At 47.7% G+C, this 23075-nt stretch overlaps 1 protein-coding gene across 1 annotated transcript in view; it reads right to left on the bottom strand.

Moving 5' to 3' along the window:
• Positions 1-813: 813 nt before the first annotated feature.
• Positions 814-23075, bottom strand: part of LOC134387046 (liver carboxylesterase 1-like) — a 30061-nt gene continuing 7799 nt past the window's right edge. The window contains exons 4-14 of the mRNA XM_063109267.1: positions 22757-22890; positions 20295-20448; positions 18609-18713; positions 15635-15739; positions 12798-12836; positions 8545-8685; positions 6800-6880; positions 6390-6537; positions 2600-2731; positions 1470-1542; positions 814-1173 (exon numbers count right to left, since the gene is read on the bottom strand). Coding sequence (XP_062965337.1) covers positions 990-1173; positions 1470-1542; positions 2600-2731; positions 6390-6537; positions 6800-6880; positions 8545-8685; positions 12798-12836; positions 15635-15739; positions 18609-18713; positions 20295-20448; positions 22757-22890 — 1296 coding nt within the window. The 3' untranslated portion in view covers positions 814-989. The remainder of the gene's footprint in view (positions 1174-1469; positions 1543-2599; positions 2732-6389; positions 6538-6799; positions 6881-8544; positions 8686-12797; positions 12837-15634; positions 15740-18608; positions 18714-20294; positions 20449-22756; positions 22891-23075) is intronic.

Here is a 23075-nt window from a genome sequence, read left to right as displayed (position 1 = left end):
AATCATTTGCCTTGCAACTTCAGCCCTGTGGTACAGAGAGAGTTATGATTTTGAGGATAATCCAGCTCTTTCTTGCAGTAGGAAGGCACCTCTGCTGGGAATGCCTTGGCCTAGAGCTAGACAAGCAGAATCCAGCAGGCTGGACCCGGAAGGTACTAAGGGGGACTCTGGACCTTCTGCATAAGGGTGGGAGTGGCACTCTCAGAGATTTCTACATCCTAGCAGAATCCAGAAATCACCCCTGAGATTGTGAGAGAGACAGTTTTAGGATGACAATTTGTGGACTTACTCCACAGTGGTCACTGCCTGGACCTGAAGTGGTCCAGGCTACAGAAGGGGTTCAGAACAGTCACTGGAAGAGATGGCCTCATGGAGGGGCCTGGAAGGCTACTGTATGTGTTGAGGAAGGTGTTGCACCCCTGTGGAAGGGTCAGTAATGGCCATGCAACAGTGCCACAGAGTCAACATGGCACCCCTCTCTCTTCCCCTGCTCCAAGTACATTTTCAACCTGTGTTGCCTCCTTCTCCACAGCTATCTCCAAATCAAGGAGAGAAATCCTGCACTCTGGCTATCCCAAATTCTATTGTCAGAAGTTGTTGGGGGTCCAGGGACATGCAGAAGGTCCAGAGTCCCCATTAGCACCTCCCAGGTCTAGCCTGCTGGATTCTGCTTGTCTAGCTCTAGGCCAAGGTATCCAGAGGAGAGGTGCTTTCCTGCTGGTGGCACCTCTCTCTTCACCCTTTCCCTAAGGAGGATGAATTAATCTCCAACCCAAGACACGTACACAGATTTGGTCTCCAGAAAAACATTTATTCCCAAAATTAAAACCACGAGTGCAAAAATCCCTCCTCCTTGGCCTCTGCCCACCCTCACCAGACAATTCTCCAGCCTCCATGATAAGATGCCTCTTCGGCCTATGAACACCTTCTGTAGAATCTCCCTCCCTCTCTTAGCTCCTACAGCCTCACAGGCTGGCTGGGCCTCCCATTCACAGCTCAGTATGTTCTGTCTGGCGTGGCTTCTCCACTGCCTCCCTGGACAGGAGCTCGGTCCAGAAAGCCACTTCCTTATCCTTCAGCTTCTGGGCTGCCTGGGTGGTGGCGCCAATCTGTAGGTACCCTTCCTTCTGGTCGTACTCTGGCCAATGGGGCAGCCCCTCCCCATTGGGGTTCCTGAGAACAGAATCAAATAGAAATTCCCCAAAGCTGCTGTGTGGTCCCAACAACCCTCTAGGATTTGCAGGGATCCCTTGGCTTATCTCTGCCTAGAGACTTGTACACTGCCCGAGAAGGGGAGCTCGCCATCTCCTGGGGCAGCCTGTCCATTTTTAGAGAGCTCTCATGGTGAAGTGCTACGGTCACAGAATTGGGAGTCTGATCTCAGACTTTGGGAGCTAACCCCTCCCAATAGGTATTCCCTGCTCCCCCCACCCCCGCCAACCCTGCTCCACCTTTGCCAGCAGCCTTACCCATTCCGAGCAAAGTTGGCCCAGAATTTCATCACCATCTTGCTGAGTTTGATCTCCTCTTCTGAGGCACCCTCTGTGGGGAAGAAGAAGAAAGCCTTTGCTACTCAGAGTGTGGTTCATGGACCAGCAGCATCAGCACCACTTGGAAGCTTGTCAGAAATGCAGTGTCTTGGCCCTTCCTCCATATCTATTGCATCAACATCCGCATTTTAAGAAGATCTTGCTTAATTTGCATGCACTTGAAGTTCAAGAATGACTGACCTAGGACTCAGCAATGGGCCCGCAGTCAATCCACAAGCTGGCTGCTTTTGTCTCTGTGCCCACCCTGCCTCCTTTAGGGTCACCATGCCACACCCCAGGGTTCCCTCTACAGCAATTCCTCCTCCCAGGGTTGCTGTCTCTCAGGTCTCTTCTCAATCTCTTACACCCACCCACATCTTCAGAGGGTCTGAAAATAACACAGCTGCACAGTCCTAAGGGAGTCACCAGCTCGGAGATGCCCAGAGGCACTGGTGTGTTGGGCAGTGTGAGGTGGGTCCCAAGTTATCTCTGCTGAGAATTAAGGTAATGATGACATTTGTGAAAAATTTTCTTTAAAATAGTGTATTATTAAATATATTAAATTTAAAGATATATGTTTTCAATAGATAGACAGAAGGACAAAGATACACATTAGACCAGATTCAAGGTTAACACCAATTCTGACCTTACCCTCACTCTTATTCTGATATGCTCTGGTGAGTGAGAAACAGAATGGAAGCATTCTCACCTTGCAGGAGGACCTTGCAGGTGACCCTCCCCCCACCTGTCTTATAATGTCACAGGCTGGGATCCTGAGAGTGACTATGGCTGAGGGCACATGAATACACAGCCTCCTTCATGCATGTTATGGCTGAGGGCACATGAATACACAGCCTCCTTCATGCATGTTATGGCTGAGGGCACATGAATACACAGCCTCCTTCATGCTCACGGGAAGAGTTGGAAGCTGCCCAATGTAGTTGCACGCTGTTATAGTAAACTGGGAAACTGAGACCAGGAGAGAAGGGGAAACTTGCTGAAGACCACCAAACCAAGACTGGAACCCAGATCCCCTAACCCGAAGCTCATAGGCATCAAAGAACATTTACCTTTTAAAAACGGGGCCCCAAAGACAGAGAAGAGCTCGTCCCCATGGTCTCCTATCACTGTCTTGGGTTTCATTGCTGATGAGAAGCTTGGGCGATACAGAAACTCATACATGTAGGTGGGGGCCCCGGCATCTGAGAAGACATGATTCATGCACAGCTCATGTTACCAGGCACACACTTGGATGGTATCAAGGTCTCCGGCCCTGCAGGAAACCCTGGTTATCGGTACAGTGCGGCCGTGCAGCAACCCCCTTGTTAAGAGCACATAGAGAAATAGAGTTTCAGGAAAGCTCAGTGACTTGCTTAGGGCTACATAGCTGGTTGAGTTGGAACTGGGATTTGAGCCAAATATTCATATATATAAATAAATGAATACTGAATGAATGACTATTGAAACCCTGCGTCAATCCATTTAAAATAACTATCATTACAGGGACACCGGGTCAGTGCACATCAACCCCTTTGCCTCCTGATGCATCCACACACAAGAAAACCTACATACACCCTGGATGTATTTCACTGATAACAGACTAGTGTTCGCTCACTTGGAGAATATCAACATTCTGAGAGGCGTCTTCCATTCAGCCTAGTTTTGAGCATTTCCAGTGTTTCCCATCCATTCTGAGAAGAGTAAGGCAAATCCGAGTTGCGCGTCTGAAAGCAAGAATGTTGAAATACAAACGTATGCAGAGAGGGAACAATCTGTCTTCTGTGTCTCAGGAAGTCACAGAACTCAGCGCTTCATATTTCACTGTCACGTCACATTTTTGCTTCCTGCTTGGCCCGGGGAGTGTTAAGGCATCAAGGCAGGGGTGGAAAAGAAAAGAGATCGTGGAAGGGGAACTTGCTTCTCTCCTAACCTCTCTCTTCCTCTCTTCTGCCCACCTCGCTTATCCCTGAGGCCCTCCTGTCCAGTCCCCAAGACGATGCCAATTTTTCTGTTGATTGGGTCATCGAAGCTGCCAATTCCTGCTCCTTCAGGGCTAACTCATGGGCCACCCAGCCTGGGGAGCTCAGCTCTTTGCATTGGTCATAACCCCACAGAGGAGAGATTCTGAGAAGGGAAGGGCCAGACCCCAAGTCAGGCTGGTGGGGAAACTTTACAACTTTTCCCCCTTAGGCATAGTAAAAAATTTGAAAAGTGCAGAAAAAAGAAAATGAACAAAACATTACTCATAATTCCAGTGGTCAGAGAAAGTCTCTTTCAATATTTTAGCACATATCCCTTTTATGTATATAAAATTGGGATAATATTATATATGTTCATTTAGAACATAGTGTAATAATTTCTTCAGATTATTAAATATTCATCCCCAAAGGATATAAATATATGTTATTGCAACATGAGCATGTAGAATAATCGCCTCCCTCTGCTTCTATCACTGCACCCTTGTGTAGCAAGAAGTGTTGTTTGGAACAAGCAATCCTTCTGCGGCTTTGTAATCCACTTGTTAGACAGCTGTGTCAAGGTCAAGCAGAACTTGCTGAAAGGAGGGTTTAACCTTGCCTCTGCCACTCAGACGTTTTAGAAAGGAACTCAGAACCCAACCATAGGAAAGACCTTTCGTGAATGAGATAACTTCTTTTAGGCAGCATGATGCCCAAAGGAGTTTTTTTTTTTTTTTTTTTTAACGTTTTGCCTAAAACCGCTGAGATTTAAAAAATTTCTATAATTACCATGAAAGTCCTCAAAGGAAAGTAGAGCACATGTTCGAGTAATGACAATTACGAACAAGAGGCAGAGACAAGAAGAGAGTTAGTAATCGGATAGATGCAAATTAAAACATAGTGTGATTTTTATCTTTGGTGGAGGGAGGGCTCATGAAATTAGCAGTATTATTTTTATTTTTTAATCTTAATATTCCAAGTGAGAGAGAGTTAAGAAATCCACACACTCTTATGCACTGTTGCAATATGTATCAAGAGCTTTAAAATGTTCCTATGGTCTAGCCTAACTTCACTTTTAAAAAACAATCTTAAGAAAATGATTAGAGATATGGTTAAAGATTTATGCACATAAAGCGGAGCATAATGTTATTTCTGCCTATTGGATATTTAGGCTGGCTGCTCATATTTTGGTGCTATAGTCTTTTATTAACAGTCTTTTACTGACATTAAGAAAATTCCCACATATAGTGTTCTATGAACAAAATCATAATATAAAATTGATTTTTAAATTGCATGTAAGATATAGAAAAATTATAAGAAGAAAATACAGAAAAAAATTGTAGTAGATACCTCTGGGTGGAGGAAATATAAGTGATATCTGGTTTCTCCTTTATGTGTTCCCATATTTTCAAAACTTCCTACAATTGTAACATATACATTTTATAATCATTAAAGTTCTTTTTATCAAAAAGAGTGAGATAAATACAAACAATGAAACTTGATAAAACCTGTGTATTCCTGGCAAATAGTCCCTGAACTCAAAGTCATGAAATATCAGATAAAAAAGCAAGTACAGTATGGCCGGGACCAGCAGAAGATGCAGAAGGGGACACTATAGAGGAGACGTGTTAGCGGTAGGGAAAACCAAGTACACGAAAGAACAGATTCAAGCCCAGGCAATGCCTGCCTAAAGGGTTTCATCAGGACCCTCAGGCAGAGGAAGCAGTCTTGAGCACCGGTACGTTACAGTACTGAGGGGTGCTTGGTCACACAGTAGGCCAGCTATAGCTAGTTTTTATCGTGCTTATAAAGTCCTGAATTTTAAAACTCTTTTAGCACAGTTAGAGAGAGATCTGGACGAAAAAACCATTTCCTGGCTTGCAGAACAGGCAAATGAGGGCTGATAGAGAAAGAAAGGTTCTCTGAGGCCCCCCAAATGGCACCCAGAACAGGACCCCTCTAGGTGAGCTCATCATCCCTAACCTCACATCCGACCCACACAACCTTGGGTCAATGCTGGAAGATCCCATGGTGGATCCCATCCCGGCTGTCAGCTTGTGCCTCCCAGTACACAGTGAAATGGACAAAGCTGGACACTGACATTCTCCAGACCACGTCCCCCACACCTCCTACTGCTTCCTCCTTTTGGTCTTCTTGGTCCTGGACAAACCTCTAGATCCTGTGCTTGACTTCCACTCTTCCTCCAGCTCCGTTAGTTAACAAACTAACCTGCAGCTAATTCTGACCTTGGAAACCTTCCAAGACCCATCTTTCAATATTTGCCTTTTAGCCCCACGTACCACCATGACCTCAGGTAAGAAGCCCCTGTTAGGAGATGCTGTTGGTGCCTCACTCACATCCCCTATTTCTGAACATACCAGCCTGACTTCCACCTCCAGCATCTGTATCTCTTTGCCTGAGGTCTTTGGCCACCAGAGACTACTCTGCCCATGCATGCAGCAGGTAAAAGTGCCAGGGATTAACAACCCTTGGGAGCAACCTTCAACCAACGACTTGTGGGAGTTGGTGGATCAATACCCCAGCTCCCTTGCTCAAACGGGATAACCCTGAGCTGTGTCTTCTGCTTGTTCTCAGCTCCAGTTGCCCACAATGGACATGCATCATGAACTGGCTTCCATCTCTTTCCTGTGTCACTTCCGCACCTCACTATTGGTGCTTTCTGGGATCACCTCCCAAGTAAATAACTTGCATTTGGATCTTTTTCTCAGAGTCTGCTACAGGCAGAAACCAAAATGTAACCTCACTCCATGACATATGGGATCAACCTCTGAGGCGTGACCCTTGGGAGTTTCCACATCTGTCTATGCTGGGAGGTAGGCAGGTCAGACACTGAAGCAGGTGGGGGTCAGTGTTCCTCTGCTGTCCAACCTCTGGGAATTACCTCTGTGGGAACGGGCCACATTCACAGATGGGACACCAAATACCACATCTCCAAGCAAGTCCAGGAACAGGTCTTTCTTTTTGACGGGGTCATCTGTCCCTCCTAAATACTTCTCAGTGGCCACCGGAGTCAGTTCCTCAGAGATGTTCTGAAATGGATCAAGATAGGGACGACCACCCCCTGTGAGTGAAACAGCTTCTCCAGCCAGTAAGGACAGCTTGCGTTAATGGTGACCCTCTTGAGCCCTGTGCAACTGTCCCCGAGAGTGGTGAAATGGAAAAGATAGAAGAATGGGGGCAGGACCCTCAAGTCCAAGTCTCCATTCTGCCATTTAATTAGTCTGTAATTTGGGACAAGCCTCTGCCCCTCTTTGGGTCTCAGCCAAGTCCCATGATTCCCTAGACTCTTACAAAAATGGGGTAGAATTTCCACAAGAGTGACGTGGCCGTCTGCTGGTCCAGTTTGCTTTCAGGGAGTGGAAAGTTCATCATCTGTTAAAAAAAAAAAATGGTTAAGCATTTGTGAATCTTCAGGAATTCGCAGGAAGAACCAAACTGACCAACCAACCAAACCAATGCAGTCTGAAGGGCCTCTAATTTTGTCAGGCCTTGAAGGGCATGGTTCTTTGATAAACTCAGCAAAATCAATGGATCAAATGGACATATATCCAGAAACTCAAAGATTGCAAAGGGGATAAAAAAAAGTTGAGTAGAAGCAGTGCCACGTTTTTGTGTGTGAGTGTGTGTGTGCATGTGCATGTGTCATGCTAGAATCCACACAATGGTCAATGAGGCAGAGGGGGAAGGTTTAAGTCAGGCTGGTGTTGAAGCAGAGGACTCTGGGGCAAACAAGACAGACCTCAGAAATATCCCCACCTTTTATAGATGATTTAGGAAGCTCCAAATCCTGCCATCATGGCTTTGGTCCTTTGGCATAACGTCTGATAACCTTCTGAAGTGAGAACTGCAGAACTCTTGACACATGATTTGTTGAAACCTCTGTAGTCAGAGACTTGGCCAAACTCTAGCATGGCTTCTAGCCGATCAAGGCCATGTCCCTAAAGTGACCCCAGCCACCCTTAAAATGCCTGTCTGAGAAAGCTCGATCCTGCCAGGAGAACATACCGTCTGCTCCAGTCAAAACCTTGTGATAGGCAGACCAGGCCCTGAACTCCCTCTTAGAGCAGTTACTTTAGAAAGCTTGCAGCTTTACATCCTTTCTCTTCCCTTTGAGATGTCAGTCTACCACCCACAGCTGTTCCTCAAGCACCTGAGAGCCCTTTCCCTGAAACACAAACATTCAAGGAGATGACTCTCGATCTCCCTCCCAGTCCTACGGAGGTTCAAGTCCCAACCGCAGTGGGGCCCACTTCAGCTTACAACGCCACTTCCAATCCTAAAGCTGACAACGGTTTGCTTCTCCTCCACATGAGCAAGGATTGACAAATCCAGGTGGTCCAGCCACATGGACTAAGTGCCTTCCCATACACAGCCAGCCTCTAAAACACCTCCAGCATTCTGTTTCAGGGATTTGAGTCCAGTTCAAGTTGGATTCTTTCCCTGCCGCAGTAATATTACTGAATAAAACCTGTCCTACTGCTTTAACTAGTGTTGGCTTTCTGTACCTTTGACGGGAAGGAAAGCCCTTCTTTACCTTCAGAAGTTCATTTTAACTCAGAAAGAAGCAGCTTTCTCTGGATCTTTCTGGTGAGGTGACTAAGGGCATGTGTGGAGATTTAGGGGGAAACCATGAGTCCAAGTCCAAGGTGAGAAGCTGCTGCGGCCCTAGGCTTAATAACTCTCCTTAACTCCCGACCTCCTCCCCCTGTCTAGGCCTCCTCTGTATTCCCATCTGCACAATTATTATCTCTAAACACAATGATTATCTTTAAAGGCCCTCCCAGCATGGGCATTTCAGGATTCTCTAATGGGAAGACAATTAAAGGGTATTTGGGGAGAGGTGTTCCCCAGGCCATGCCCCCTAGGTAACAGCTGGGCTATCCCAGAGAAGGTTTCCATGGAAATGTCAGCTCCTGCTGAAGGGGACAGCTGCCCTGGACTCAGAGGGGGGCGTGGAGAAGGAAGAGCTCCTGCTACCAGAGAGGGAGGGGCGGCAAGTGGGGGGAGGGGCGAGTCTAAGGCCTGCACGTTCTCACCATTGGAAGAAGCCAACCGAACTCTTGCTTGTTGATGCCGATGATGTAGGGGACAGTGTTGAATTTCTTTTCAGCCTGAATCTCTTCAGGTGTCTTGGGCAGCAGCACACCATCAATCACAGTGGGCATGAAGGAATAGACCTGCAGAAGAGGGCAGAGACTTGTCTGTGCTTCCCCTCCCCAGGGAGCACCACGTCCCCCTCTCTGCCTGTCTGAGGCCACGGCCAGCACCATAGACCTGTGTGGCCATGGGCGGTGCTGCAGAAGCTCAAGGTCCTAACAAAGGGGACTAAGGCTGTGTGACCCAAGAGGGCAGAACTTCAACCAGGGATGGCAGTGGTAAGGTGGCGGGGAGAGGGGGACTAATCTTCACTCAAATTAACATATATGTGTATGTTTACTTGTCAATATAAATATCTATCACTTATATGGAATATATAATTCCACTTCAAGCACGTGTACATCTCTCTATAGTCAATTCGCGTTATTCACAGTTTTACAGAGTTGCTGCGAACACTGAATTAGCGAACACTGAGCCAGGGCTCCAAAGGGCAATGCAGGTTAGGATCCTGCGAGCTTCTGGTCACAACACCTCATCAGCCTTGTCTTAGGTGTGGGTTTCCCCTTAAAGACATTTTATGTCATATGTATTTCTTACAAAGAACTAGTTATATGTAGTAGTTATTTATAATAAAACACCAGCTGGGAAGGGCTTAACATCTCCTGACCCCGGGTAATGTGACTGTAAATTCTTTTGGCATTCAGCCTCAAAGCAGTGCTCTGCAATATGCTCCCCCCCCCATCTTTCATTAGCTCATGAATCCAAAAATTTAACTGCTTCTCCATCTTCCACAGCTTCATCACACACTGTAGATGATACTTTCGCAGTTTCCAGAATGGCTTCGTGTCTGGATTGGGAAGTTTCTAGATCCTTTTTCTGGATGTACTGTCTTGTTGACTCATGAACACTGAACTCATGGCCAACAGCCCTGTAACTCATGCCTGGACGAAGCATTCCTAACGCACGTATTTTCTCTGTAAGGCACATGGCAGCCTTCTCACACTTAGGAACAATAAATGGCACTTCAGCACTACTCTTGAGAGCCATTTTAAACAGTGAAATTGCTAACAAAAAGTACAAAAATGCAAAAACCATGGCATTAACTAGACTGTGAGAAGGACATTTGTTAGTATGAGACATGAAACAAGACAGAGCATTGCCTCATCTGATCTCAGATGGGAACACGCACATCATATGACTCAAACTTTTCCCACCTCTGCGCATGTCTGCAAATGACCATAAAAGTGCACGAGTATTGATTTGGGGGTCACAAATAAATTTAGTAAGTAGGTGAATTCAGAAATACAGAATCAATGATTAATGAGGAACAGCTCTATTTATTAATTTAAACATGAGCTCTTATTGATAAATGGTTTATTTTGAGGAGGTATTGAGCCCCGAATCACTCATGATGACTAAACTGAGACTTGATTCCCTTTCAGGAATACCATGAATAAAAGAATCAGGGATGGCCTAATATTATATTGATAAATGTCTTAATTTTACCTTTGATGAAAAATATTTATGTGGTCCCAGATTAAGTGGAGCCTGACACAAGTGTCACCCTCTGGGAAGCTGGTTCTGGGTATCGTTACATTTCATATTTAGTCACAATGGTGTAGTTATGAAGAGCATGCATTTTGGAGCCAGGATGTCTGGATGTGAATCCTGGCTCTGCTACTTCCTAGCCGGTAACTTGGGAAAGTGACTTCCCCTGTTTGTGCCTTTGTTTTCTTAGTTTGTTTTAGGGATTTAATGACTGAACCCATGCAAATGCTCAGCACAGTGCCTGGTACCTGGAAAGGACTCAGTAAATGTTAGATATTATTCATTAGCAGAGTTATTACAGATACCCACGTAGACATCAGCCTAATGCACCATATTTCCAGCTCCATGCTCCATGGGCTATATTTCCCTCCCTGGATAGCAAAAGGAACTGGACAATTCCTACACTTTGAGACCCTGTAGCTTCCGGGTCTGTTTTTGCTCCACAAAGACAAATAAATGACAGGCCACTTCTGGCTGCCTGCAGAAGTTCTGTAAAGTGAACCAGACCCAGCAGGACAGGGCCCAGCTCCTAATCCAACATGGCGACAATAGAGAACAGGATCTGGGTGCAACTGCTGCTGCCTTAGAAAGGCTGCGCCATTCAGGAAGCAGCAAGAGGAACAATTTATCTGGAAGGAAGATCCAGGGCAGGCCACGTGCAGGAGTTGCTGACAAGGGTGGTCGATTCTGGAGAATGTACTGACAGGTGAAGAAAGGGGTGAGAATTTCCAAACAGTGGGGATGCCATGTGCAAAGGGACAGAGGTGTCATGGTGCAGGGCTAATCCCAGGAACTTCAGGGTTCTGGGCTTGGAGGAATGCAGGGTCTAGAGAGAGAATCAGATGGTAGAGAACATATCTGCATCATATCTGGCACACAGCAGCCACTCAGATGTCACATAAGAAAGGTCAGGCCTTTAAGAAGGGTGGGGGAGATGACATGCTCTGACTGTGTTTAGGAGGGTAAGTCTAGCAGGACATGAGGCATGGGAGATGGGAGGGAAGGTGGAGGGAGAAGATAGTAAATGTCCAGAGGGAGACAATGAGGGCCCGAGTGGGGGCAGCATCCATGTGGGGAAGACCGACATCAGCAGCACTGAGGAGGACATTATTGCCGCTGTCGCTCGGTGGCTGCCAGTGTCATGAAGCTGCAGCAGGTGATGAAGTTGTGCAGGCCGTGCGCTTTAACTCGGTTGGGTCGGGAAACTCAGGGGCATCCTTCACTCCTGTCTTTTTCTCATGCCTCACAGCCCATCCATCAGCAAATCCTGTCAGCTATTCCTTCAAAATATCCACACTCCAAACACTTCTCACCACCCCTGCTGCTACGGTCTTAGCCTAAGCTGCCAGAAACCCTTGCCAGGATCATTGCAGCAAAGTGATCTTCCTGTATCAGCCCTGTGCCTTCCCTACAGTCAATTTTCAAGATAGCAGTCAAAGAGACCTTTGTAAAGTTGAAGATCATGACACTCCTCTTTTCAAAACCCTCCGAAGGCTTCAGAATCCAAGTCCTTCAAATGACCACCTCCCACCTCCCATTAGCTCGTTAGCCTCAAGCCTGTTCTGCCCCTCACTTCCTCCATTCTAGCCACATGAGCTGCCTGCCCCAGGGCCTTTGCAGCTGCCATTCCCTCTGCCCGGAATATGCTTCCTCCAGCTTTCCTGACAGCTGGCTTCCTCCCCTCCTCCAGAGTTTGGTTCACATGCCACCTTTTGGTCGAGCCATTCCCTGACCCTGATCCTGACTCTGAACCTGCTATCTAAGTTCAAACCACTGGCAACTCTATCCCCATTTCTTTTTCTCTGTAATGCTGAGCATCACCAAACATGCTAAATATTTTATTTTATTTTATTTTATTTTGATTGTACTCTTCACCCACTGAAATGAGAGGTTCCAAGTGGGCAGGGAACCTTGTCTGTTTCACTGCCATATCCCCAGCTCTTAGGTCAGGTCCTGGCACATAGTAAGTGCTTATTAAATCTTTTCCGAATGGCTGGTGACTCTCATTTAATCCTCACAAGACCTTTTCAGGGAGGTGCTGTGATCTCCAGGGAGGGAGCAGAGAGGACAGGATTGTAAGATGCTGCACAGGTGATGTCACCAAACCCTGGCACCCCTGTGGAGGTGGGAGTGGAGGAAGAAATGGGGAGGACACTGCTGGAGTTCCTTGGGTGCCGGGAAGAGGATGGTGTCCTCAGACCTGAAAGTCTAGGCTCCCGCCCTGCACAGCTAATCAACCCTGTGCCTTCCCAGAAGAACGGTACTCCTCAGTAAAGGCTCCTGAAGAAATCCTGATCTACTTATCTCTGTTTCCTGACAGTGAAAGGGTCTAGTCCAGCCTCTACCCACAGGGCCATTTTGGGGAACAGGAAATAGAAATAAGAAGCGGGTAGGCTGGGCCCAGGGGACTCAGAGTTGCTGGCTGGGAGCACTGGACTGGGAGTCAGGGGAACAGGTTCAAGGTCTGCCTATGGTCCTCCTGGCTGTGTTACCCAGGCAAGTCACTGCCCCTCTCTGGGTGTCAGCAATATACACATAAGGAGTTACCAGGATTCCCCAAGGGAGGATTCTTTCATTCATCGTTCATTGGAGCTTAAAGGTATTAAGACTCAAAACCTATAGTCAAGAAACCAAAGGTCCTTACCTCTCTGGGATCTCCATGTAAATCGAGAGCAAAAAAGTTCTGTTAAGACAAAGGCAGAGGATGTGGGTGAGAAGGCTTCCTGGCAGGAAAGCTGATCTTTGTGAGCTCTGTCCCAGAGGTGTCAGGTTCTCCCTCCCGGTGCCACCCCGGCCACCACTAGAGGAAGTGGGCATGACACTGGCTCTGCCGGGCTTGAGCACAGGGTGTAGGTGGGATGGGAGAGGGGCAGCCACTAGCAAGGGAAGGACAGGCCCTGGGGACACTGAGCCAGGACGTCTCTGCCATCCGCTGTTTGTGCCTGCCCCATCCTCCACCCATCGCCCCTTCTTGTTCCTGGTGACAACACCCCAACATTCCCTTAGGAGACCCCACTCTTCCCCATTCTCACTCAATGAATTCATGTATCTATATGTGACCGGGGTGCTCCATCTCCGTGAACACAGATATTAGTTCAGAGATGGGCCCATACGCATGTCAGTCCAACAGAGTTTATCCTAAAACTTTTACAAGAATTATTGAGAAAGAGGGTTTCTAAGCAGATAAGATGTAAGTGCACAGTGGTGTTGTCTTTAGTGTTCTCAGGGGCAAACGTGCCTTACAGGGAAGTCAACACAGAGAAGTTGAAAAGCTGAGGGACAGAGACAGGTACATTCTCAATAATATCATATGAGCATCTGGATCCAGCCACGCCTGAAGCCATCAACTCCTGGATTTTTCAGTTACCTGAAGATTCTGTTACAACACATTGCTCTTTCTACTCAAGGCAACTTGAGATGAGTTTTCTCATCTTGTGTTAGAAAGTTCTGACTCCTACAGGCTCAGTGAAACTCATCCCACCCCATGCTTCTCTTTGGTGTGTGTTCACCAAGACCGCAGTGACTGCAATGTGACGCTATAGCTAACAGGTCTGACCTGTATGCACGAAGTGACCAGGAAGAGTCTCTCCTTCATGGGTTGTAGCCCCACCACCCAGGGGTGTTTGCGTGTTTGTGTGTGTGTGTGTGTTATGAATGTGTCTGTATGTGTGTATATGTGTATGTGTGTATGAGTGTGTGTGTATGTGTGTGTATGAAAGTATGTGTGTATGATCATGTATGTGCATGTGTGTGTGTGTATGAAAGTGTGTGTATGAGTGTGTGTGTGTATGTGTGCGTGTGTGAGTGTGTGTTTGTGTGTATGAGAGTGTGTGTGTATGTGTGCATGTGTGAGTGTGTGTGTATGAGAGTGTGTGTGTGTATGTATGTATGTGTGCGTGTGTGTGTGTATGAGAGTGTGTGTGTGTATGTATGTATGTGTGCGTGTCTGAGTGTGTGTTTGTGTGTATGAGAGTGTGTGTGTGTATGTGTGTGTGTATGAGAGTGTGTGTGTCAGGGGGGCAGTGGATAATCATGGAAGCACTTCCACAAAATTTCAGAAAATCTCAGAAGGATGTCCTGGGTTCTTAGGTCGTCTGGGTTTTCCCAAAGTCACCAACTCTTCCCTTACAAGCAGGGTCCTCTTGTGCCACATGGAAAACTGCTGAAATATTTGCCTCTCTCTAGGCTTCAGAAAAGTTGTGTTTTAATTCCTTGAACATGTTGGTCACCTTATTTGAGTCTGATGAACCAAGCCTCCAGGCCACATTGGACTCAACCCATGTCAATACAGGCAGAGGCAGAGTCCAGTGCTAGAGGCCAACCCCTCGGCTCCCAGGTGATCAGGTCCAGATAGAGAATCCAGGGGCTCTGGCTACTCCTCAGCTCACATTCACACCCTTCCCCACAAAGGGAATGGTTCCCATTGGCCCTAGTCACTGTATTCTCTGGGTCTTTATCCTGAGCTTCCCTGTGATGACACAGCCATCCATCAATCCTCAAATGTCACTTTCTCTGTGAAGCATCCCTGCTGGCTATAAAGAACGCTTCCCCTCGCTGTACACCCACCATACTTAACCCACTAAGTATACGGGTGTGTTTCCCCTTGGATGGTTCCTTGTGAACAGAGAAGATGTCCAATTCATGTCTGTATCACCTCCCCTGACCTCCGCCATATGTTTAGCATGGATGGGTGGATACACGGGTGGATGAAGTCGGTCAGTACACAGAGTGTGGGTGAGTTGGGTAGATATACGGACAGATGGATGATAACTAGCATATAGGGGAGGGCTAGATCATTGTTTTGTGGAAATGGATGATAGAGTGAAAATATATGGTGTCTGGATGATGCATAGACAATGGATGGATTGAAAATAGGTGAGTGAAAAGTTACGGATGAACTGATACTAGATTGATGAAAGGATATCAATGAATTGGGTGGATTAGTGGATGGATAGACGGATAATAAAATGGAAGGGTGGATGGATGGACAGATGACACATGAACAAATGGTAGATAGATGGCTATCCTACAACCACGACTGAGGCAGTCTCAGAAAATTGGGCCACTACTGGGTTACAATCTACATAGTTTCTAAATCATCCAAGATAAATTTCAGACACCTTTCTGAAGATCCTTGTGCTTAATATCCCCATCCCCAAAATTCAGGATGGTGGTTACCCCTGGGAACACATAATGTTTAATTTCTTTAAAATATATCTAAAATAAGAATGGCAAAATATTAAGTTTTGATAGAGCTGGTGAATTATTACGTAATTTTTTATCATGTTATTTTTGGACTCTTTTGGACATTTGAGGCATTTCACAAAAAAAAAAAAAAATTGCACATTCAGATTCAGAGGTTCCTGAGAGGTGAGAGACTGTCCCAGGTAGTTTTCCTAGGATGAGAGAACAGCTGAAATCATGAAGCCTGGGGCCAAGTTTAGAGGGTTGGGGGTAGGGACACTAGAGTGATGTACCTACCATTTTCAGTGTCACATCCAAGAGCTCATCCTCTGTCTTCTGGCGCAGGCAGTGAACCATGACAGCTGAGGTGGTGGTCTCACACCCAGCAGTGACAGCAATTTGCTGCAGAGATCACAGGCAACAGCAGAGTTCAGCAGTGATGGCCCTTCCCTCCATCAATATGGAAAGGGGTTCTACCCAAGTCCAATCTCTGAAGGCAGCATGGGTAGCAGAAAATCCTCCAGACCAGCAGGTATGGCTTCTGAGTCCCACAGAGTGCTGCCTCTGTTACTAATTTGAATTGTGACATGATCCAGTTTCACAATCTGTGTCTCTGGTACCTTCTCTCTGCTAAAATGGGCATAATGATCTCAGAGTTGAATGTCTCAAGAGAGGCAGTGTGGAGTGGGGTTAAGAGTATGGAATCCCGAATTCCATTGTCTGGTTTCAAATCCTGGCTCCTCCACTTACTAGCCATTTGGCCTCAGGCAAGCAATTCTTTTGTGCCTTGGTTTCTCCACCCCTAGGTGGGGATAATGATTGCACCTCCTTATGAGTTAACACATGTGAGGTGCTTAGGGGAGTACCATGGGTCCCCACCACTAAAACTCACGCAGAATTGCAGGAGGTCTGGCTAACAGGATTCCCACAAAGGCACTTCAGAAAGTACAGAATGTGATCTAAATGGGAGCCCTAAAGGAAAGCAGCGTGTCATCCATTGCAACGCACAGATGTCGCTTCACAGGTGAGTGAGGTGTTTGGGAACTGCTAGAGCTTCCACCTGCAAAGGCGTGTGTTAGAGTTTGACATAATAATCAAACATGACTCTCCAGGGCAGGGCCCAGCAAAGATTTGGTCAAAGGGTGAATAGTGAGTATTCGAGGCTTTGTGGGCTACCTGGTCCTTTTCTAGTTATCCAGCTCTGATGCTGTATTGAAAAGTCACTGTGTTACAATAAAACTTAGTTATGGATGCTGAAATTTGAATTTCATGTAGTTTTCATAGGTCATGAAATATTATTTTTCTTTTGATTTTTTTTCAAACATTTAGAAATGAAAAAAAAAGTTATTATTAGCTCAAGAGCCACACAAAAACAGGCCCAGATTTGGCGAGGGGCCCCAAGGCAAGCCACTGAGGAGCCCAGATTAATTCATGAAGAACTCCTGGCCCAAGTCCAGAACCTCTTTTCCTCGTAAAAAAAAAAAAAAAATGTAAAAAGAAAACCCCACTGAAGGGGAGGCTCACGGTAGCCAGTCTCGGATTCCGGGGCTTGGTCTAACTGGCACTCCATCACCCTCGCTGTTCTAAGAGGCCGTATTGGTGCACCAAGGGGTGGGGGTTGAAACCAAGAAGGGACAGGGAGCCTCTTTCACGCTTGATCTGGACGTGGGGTGCAGAGATGCTAACATGAAAATGCTCGATTTCTAAAACAGAGAAGAAAAACTGACTCCTTTCTGGAACCAAAGGGGCAAATGTGATGGGGTAGGGGAGGGGATGGGGGGTCATATGGATGGGAAGCAAAGTTTGGCCAGAAAGAAGGCACAGATGGACAGAAGGCAGAATCCGTGCCAGGGGGCCAGGGTGAGTGTGCGCTGCCCAGAGCAGGATGGTGAGTGTTGCAGAATAATGCTCGGTATGTGTTTGCTGGATAAATAAACTGGAACAGGGAGAAGGAGCGAGGTGGGAGGTGGAGGAGAGAGGTGAGAGAGTGTTGGATACCCTTCATTTTGCAATTTCTGGTTCCTGTTTATTCATGAAGCCAGCCTCACCCCTCCCATATCTATTTCCTTGCAAACTAAATTCTACATTCTTGACGTCAGCCCTGATCCAGTGGGCATCTGTTGCTTATATCCAAAGAATTCTGGGGGGAAAAAATCTCAAAAATTCTAAAAATTCTTGGTGTCTCCATTTCCTCCTCTCCGGCTTACCAGCCCCTTCAAGCCTGGACGCTGCCCCCACCACTCCACCAAAACCAGCCCCGCAGCCCTACCAAAACCCTCCATGTCACTGGCTGCAGTGGGCACTCCTCAGCAGAGCCAACCCTGTTGATCGTCCCTTCCCTTGGTGTCCCACGGCTTTCCAGATAAAGACAAAACCTTCACCAGGTCCTATGCAGCATGGCCCCTGCCAATGTCCCCACCCTCAGCTCAGTCCAAGTTGTCGCTGCTCTCTCTTCTCCGGCCACATCAGCCTTATCTCACTCTCACTCTCAAGATACTTCCTTCTACCACAGGACATGTGCACGTGCTGTTCCCCCTCCCCAGAATCTTCTCTGCTCACCAAGAAAACTGGTACACATCTTTCTGATCCTGGCTCATACATCACTTTTTCAGGAAGCCTTTCCTGATAACCTCCCCTACATCTAGACCGAATGATCCTTTTGGGTTCTGTTATTACAGCAGGTACCTCTTGTCTTAGTTGACATTTTATACTTGGCATGATTACATAACTACTAATCTATCTCTCGTATTAGAGTGGAGCTTCATGAGGTTGCTAGGTGTCTGGCTATGTCAAAACTATGTGTTGAGTGAATGAATGAATCAATGAATGAATTCTCCAGCATCCAACCACAGTCCCAAGGCCCTCCACGAGGAACCACTCCAAGTCTGCGTCCTGCAAGTGATCCACCACAACTCAGGGCTTGAGTGACACCATCCACTGCCCGCTGTCCAGCTCGGCACCCTGCCTCGACAGCCCTGGAGGAGTGTGGTCGGTGGACAGTGCCCTGTGCTAGCAGCCCAGAGGCACAAGCTGGAGTCCTTGTTCTGCCCTGATCATTTGCTGACCTTGGCAAATCGCTTCCACGCTCTGCCCCCGTTTGCTTGACTGTAAGCTTGGGAGGTTGACAAGGTGTCTCCTTGCCCTTCCTGCTTAGCTATTCTCAATTAGTGATTCTTTGAGTATGTCACCTGGATCCCACAGCAAGCAAGACCCCTGAGGATTCCAGGAGAACAGAGGAAAGCGTGCGGGAGCTGTCTAGTGTGAGACCTACCTTAGCCCTGGGATTTACATTCTTCTGGACCAGAACAGAAGTGAGAGCCACGCCACTCTCAGAAATGGCCCGGTGGAAGAGGTTCTTGGCCAAGGGAGATAAAACCTGGGAGGCAAGTGGAGAGGAGGAGAGTTTATGCTCACGGCGAGGGGTCAGTGACACGTTTGCTCTTCAAGGCTACCTCCTTCCCCAGCCCTGTCCCGGCCCGTTCCCCTGCAGACTCTGCAGCTCAGTCTGTTTCCCAGGCTCACCCCAGGGCGCGGCTCCTCCAGGAGAACCGCAGTGGGTGGAGCCACAGCACAGAGCCAGGGATGGAGCAGAAAGTGTGTGACAGAATCGGAAAGACAGCTTGGCGATTCCTAGCCACAAGTTCTGATTCATCATTTCCATCACTCAGAATTTATCCTAAGAAAAATGATCACGGAGGCACAGAAAGGCTTCTAAAGGTGCTCATGTTGTTTCCAACAGCAGAAATTGGAAACAGCTCAATAGTATAAGGTTGGATAAATAAGCAAACTTTTCATTCTTAGCATGGAATAGCATGCAAGTATAAAAGATAATATTATGGGAGAGTGTTTGATGTTTAGGGAAATAATTATGTTATACCATAATATTAAGGAGATTTTTAATTAAAAATTAAGATACATAGATGATAGAGAGATAATTATAGATAGAAATAGGGGGGGAGGGAAGGAAAGAAGGAAGGTCAGAAGGGAAGATGGAAGGAAGGAAGGAAGGATGGAAGGGAAGATGGAAGGAAGGAAGGAAGAGTCATAGAAAAAAGACTAGAAAAATACATGTCAAAATGTGCACAGTGACTCTCCTCGGGTAGTGGAGTGTGAATGACATTTTCTTCTTTGGGCTTATCTGTATTTTTCCTTTGTCTCTCCTTTAAAAAATATAAAACATTTTCCTCTGAGTATCCAAGTATAAAAGCAACACATGTCTGAAAAATACAGTAAAAGGGCTGACTCTGAGGCAGCTGGAGGGTTTCTTACAGCTTCCAGACCTTTCTAATCTGGTTTTCCATCTTAGCTTCCTTCAGTGTCTCCCCCAGCCTCGTTCCCCAAACCAACAAGACATCTCACATCCCCACACTGTGTCTGTGCCCCACACCCCCTGTCCCAACCCTTCCCACCGCCTTCCATCCCTACTCCCTCTCTCCCACCTCCCCCAAACCACCCTGACCCTCAGTGGGTATGGACATGCCATCAGACCACCTCAGAGGAAGCCCTGCCCGCTCCTAGTGCTCATGTGTCCTTGACATGTAGATCTGGCTTCAAGCCAAGCAGTGACCCTCTGTCCAACTCCTGTCCTCACCTCTACTTATCTGTAATTTATACCCACCCCAACTTCCCAAGTGAGGTGAATCCTATTGTTAAAATGTTTAGGAAGGAGAGAGAAAACTCCACCAAGTTAGGAGAGGAGAAACGTCACTGTTATAGGCTGTGGCTATGGCTGTACATTCTTATGGCCCCAGGACATTAAGCTGAGCTCTGAGCTTCCTGGGGGCAATGGGAGTTTGTCCTTAGCTCTCCACCACCTGATTCTGTGCAGTGAGTAGGCTCAGCCCTGAATCCAGATCTTGTAAGCAAAGGTGCCCATGGCTAGATTGGCTGGTCTCCAAGAGGTCCCACCAGCAGCCACATCAAGACTGGGATGGGGCCTGGTGACAGGAGCACTTACAAGAACAGAGACACTTTCACCTCCCGCTGACTCTCCAAAGATGGTCACAGAGCCTGGGTTCCCTCCGAAGTTGGCAATGTTCTCCTGGACCCAGCGCAGTGCAGCCAACTGGTCCAAGTGACCCCAGTTCCCCCGGCTGTGTTCGTCCCCTGTGCTGTGAGTAAGAGAACAGGGTAGAGGAGGGGAGCACAGGCATCATGACAGGGCACTGGGATCACAGAGGGGCCAGGGGCTCTCAGTGAGCCTGCCAGAAGAAGGCTGGGCTTGCACATCCCTGACACGGAGGTCTCCGTCTGCCTTCCGTTCCCACAGCACAGTTGTCATAGGGCTCTATATTCATTGTCAGGCAACTACTCACTGAGCAGCTACTATGTGCCCAACACTGTTGTAAGAGCTAGAGCACACCTGAGAACCAAACAGGCCAAACTTCTGTCCACACTGAGCTCACACTACAGACCACAAACAAACAGATATATGAAATATGAAATATGAAAAACAAACAAATATAGAAGCAGAAATATGGCATATAATGTCAAAACACTTTCACAAGTGTCTTGAGGAAAAATAAAACAGGATAAGGAAAAAGGCTGAGGGGTGGGCAGTGGGTTGCTATTGCAGTTCACATAGCCAGGGAAGGCTTCTTTGAGGCTGGGCCATTTGGGTAGAAACCTGAATGAACTGAGCACATGAGCCTTGTAAATATCTAAAGAAGGGAATTCCAGGCAGAAGAAACAGCATGTGCAAAGGCTCTGGGACCCGAGAAACAAAAGTGTGAATGTAGGAGATGCTGCTACACAGCCCCTGTGGACCATGGTAGGGACATCAGATGTCATTGTAAGTAACATGGGAAGCCACTGCAAGATTATGTGCTGAGGCATGACATGACTCAGTCTGTCTTAAATGATCATTGTGTGGATCAGTCACAGAATAAAAGTAGCAGGGTTATAAAAGTAGGTGGTTCTTACAAGAATCCTGGTGAGAGAGAGAGAGAGAGAGCTTTGATTAGGGTGGAAGCAAGGGACAAAGTGAGAAGTAGTTGGATTCTGAATATATTTTAAAGGGGGAGCCAAGGGGATTTGCTGGATGACTGGACACGGTGTGCAAGAAAAAGAGGAGGGTCCAGGCTGCCCACAACCCAAAGAATGAGCTTCCAGCAGCAGACAAGGAGGTGCTGGGGAAAACAGCATCCTCTTGGCTGGGGGAGGGGCAGCTGAGGTCAAGGGCTCAGTTTATTCACGTGAAGTGTGAGGTACCTTTCAGACTCCAATGGAGATGGGAGGAGCCAGTTAACATGGGCATCTGGGTTTCAAAGGAGAGGTGGGGGCTAAAACCAGGGGGCTCAGCCAGAGCCCTCTGGGATCATCACCCAGGGAATCAGCAGTGAGGGAGATCGGGACAGGCAGAGGCCTGAGAATGTGAGGTGGGAGGTGGCCAGGTGCCAAGAGAAGGATGCATTTCAAAGAGGGGTGGGTGGTCACCTGTGGCTGCTGCTGAGAGGTCACAGAAGGTCAGAGGAGAGCAGGTGCAGGTCACTGGTGACCTCAATAAGAACAGCCTGCTGGCATGGTCAGGTGAAAATCAGACTGACGTGGGTATGGAGACGGGGAGGAAGAAGAGGGAGAGATCATGTGGCAGTTTTACTGCAGCAGGGGGCAGGGATATGAGCATGGGTGAAAGGGACAGAGCCTCAGTGAAGGGGATACATGTGGGACATGACTGGCCTGGGGTAACCCACTGTCAGGTAGACCAGAACCCCCTCTGGCTCCGAGGTCTTCCCGGTGGTGAGCGGTGCACTCCCCCTGCCCACCCACCAGCCCTCTCACGGTCAGATGTTCTGGGTCAGGCGCACTCTGAAAAGGCCTAGAGTAACTGTGTCCTTCAGGGAACCTGGTTCCTGTCCCCATATACACTTCACAGAGAAGACTCTAGCTTTGACTCCTGGGTATGTGGATTCCAAAGAGAAATGAGGTGAGTGGGCCCTGACACACCTCCAGGGAGAGTTGTTCACTGGGGTCGGATGGTGACAACCTCCCATCTCCAGCCCCCATCCTCCAGCCATAAACATTTACTGAGCTCCCTCCATGAGTCTGCCCCTTCCTTCCTTTCCCATGAGATGTGTAGACGATTAACTGCCATGCTACCTCTAACTGCCATGACAGCAGAGTGCAATGTGCTGGGCAGCACAGGTCAAAAGCAGGTGAGCATTTCTGAGGGGGTAGCCTGTGGCTGGGCCATGCAGGATGAATAGGAGTTTGTCAGATGGACTAGGCTCTCCAGGCAGAGGGAACAGCGCATGCAAAAGCTCAGAGTGGACGGCTGTAGCTGGGGAATGAGGAGCAAGGAGTAAGATGCTTCATTAAAGAACTTAGCAAATGTCTCTTGAGGGCTGACATAAGAAGAGCCGGGGTCCTGGCACCCTTGCTTTGGGGGTCAGTGTGTGTGAGGAGAGTTCAACATCTTACCTGAAGAAGCCCCAGATGCCCAGGCGGTACTGAATGGTCACCACCACCACATTTTCATGGGCAGAGAGGGCCAGCCCATCATAGGTTGATGCCCCGCCCACCATCAGACCACCTCCGTGAATCCACACCATCACCTGCACAGGGAGGGGCAGCCACACTGGTTACAGGAAGCAGAGCTAGGAAGGACTAGGGGTTGTCTGGTTTGGTCGCCTACCTCTTGGCCATGACTGAGTTTACAGCCATCTCTGAGTGAACGGTGAGCCCCAGGGCTGGTCTGCAGTAACATGCTGAAGAAGTTAGCATGTGTCCCTGCAGCCCA

Source organism: Cynocephalus volans, chromosome 10 (genome assembly GCF_027409185.1).
Source record: "Cynocephalus volans isolate mCynVol1 chromosome 10, mCynVol1.pri, whole genome shotgun sequence".
In the NCBI taxonomy this organism is placed as follows: Eukaryota; Metazoa; Chordata; class Mammalia; order Dermoptera; family Cynocephalidae; genus Cynocephalus; species Cynocephalus volans.
Note: the sequence above shows the minus strand (reverse complement) of the source record. Positions and strands in the feature narration are given on the sequence as shown.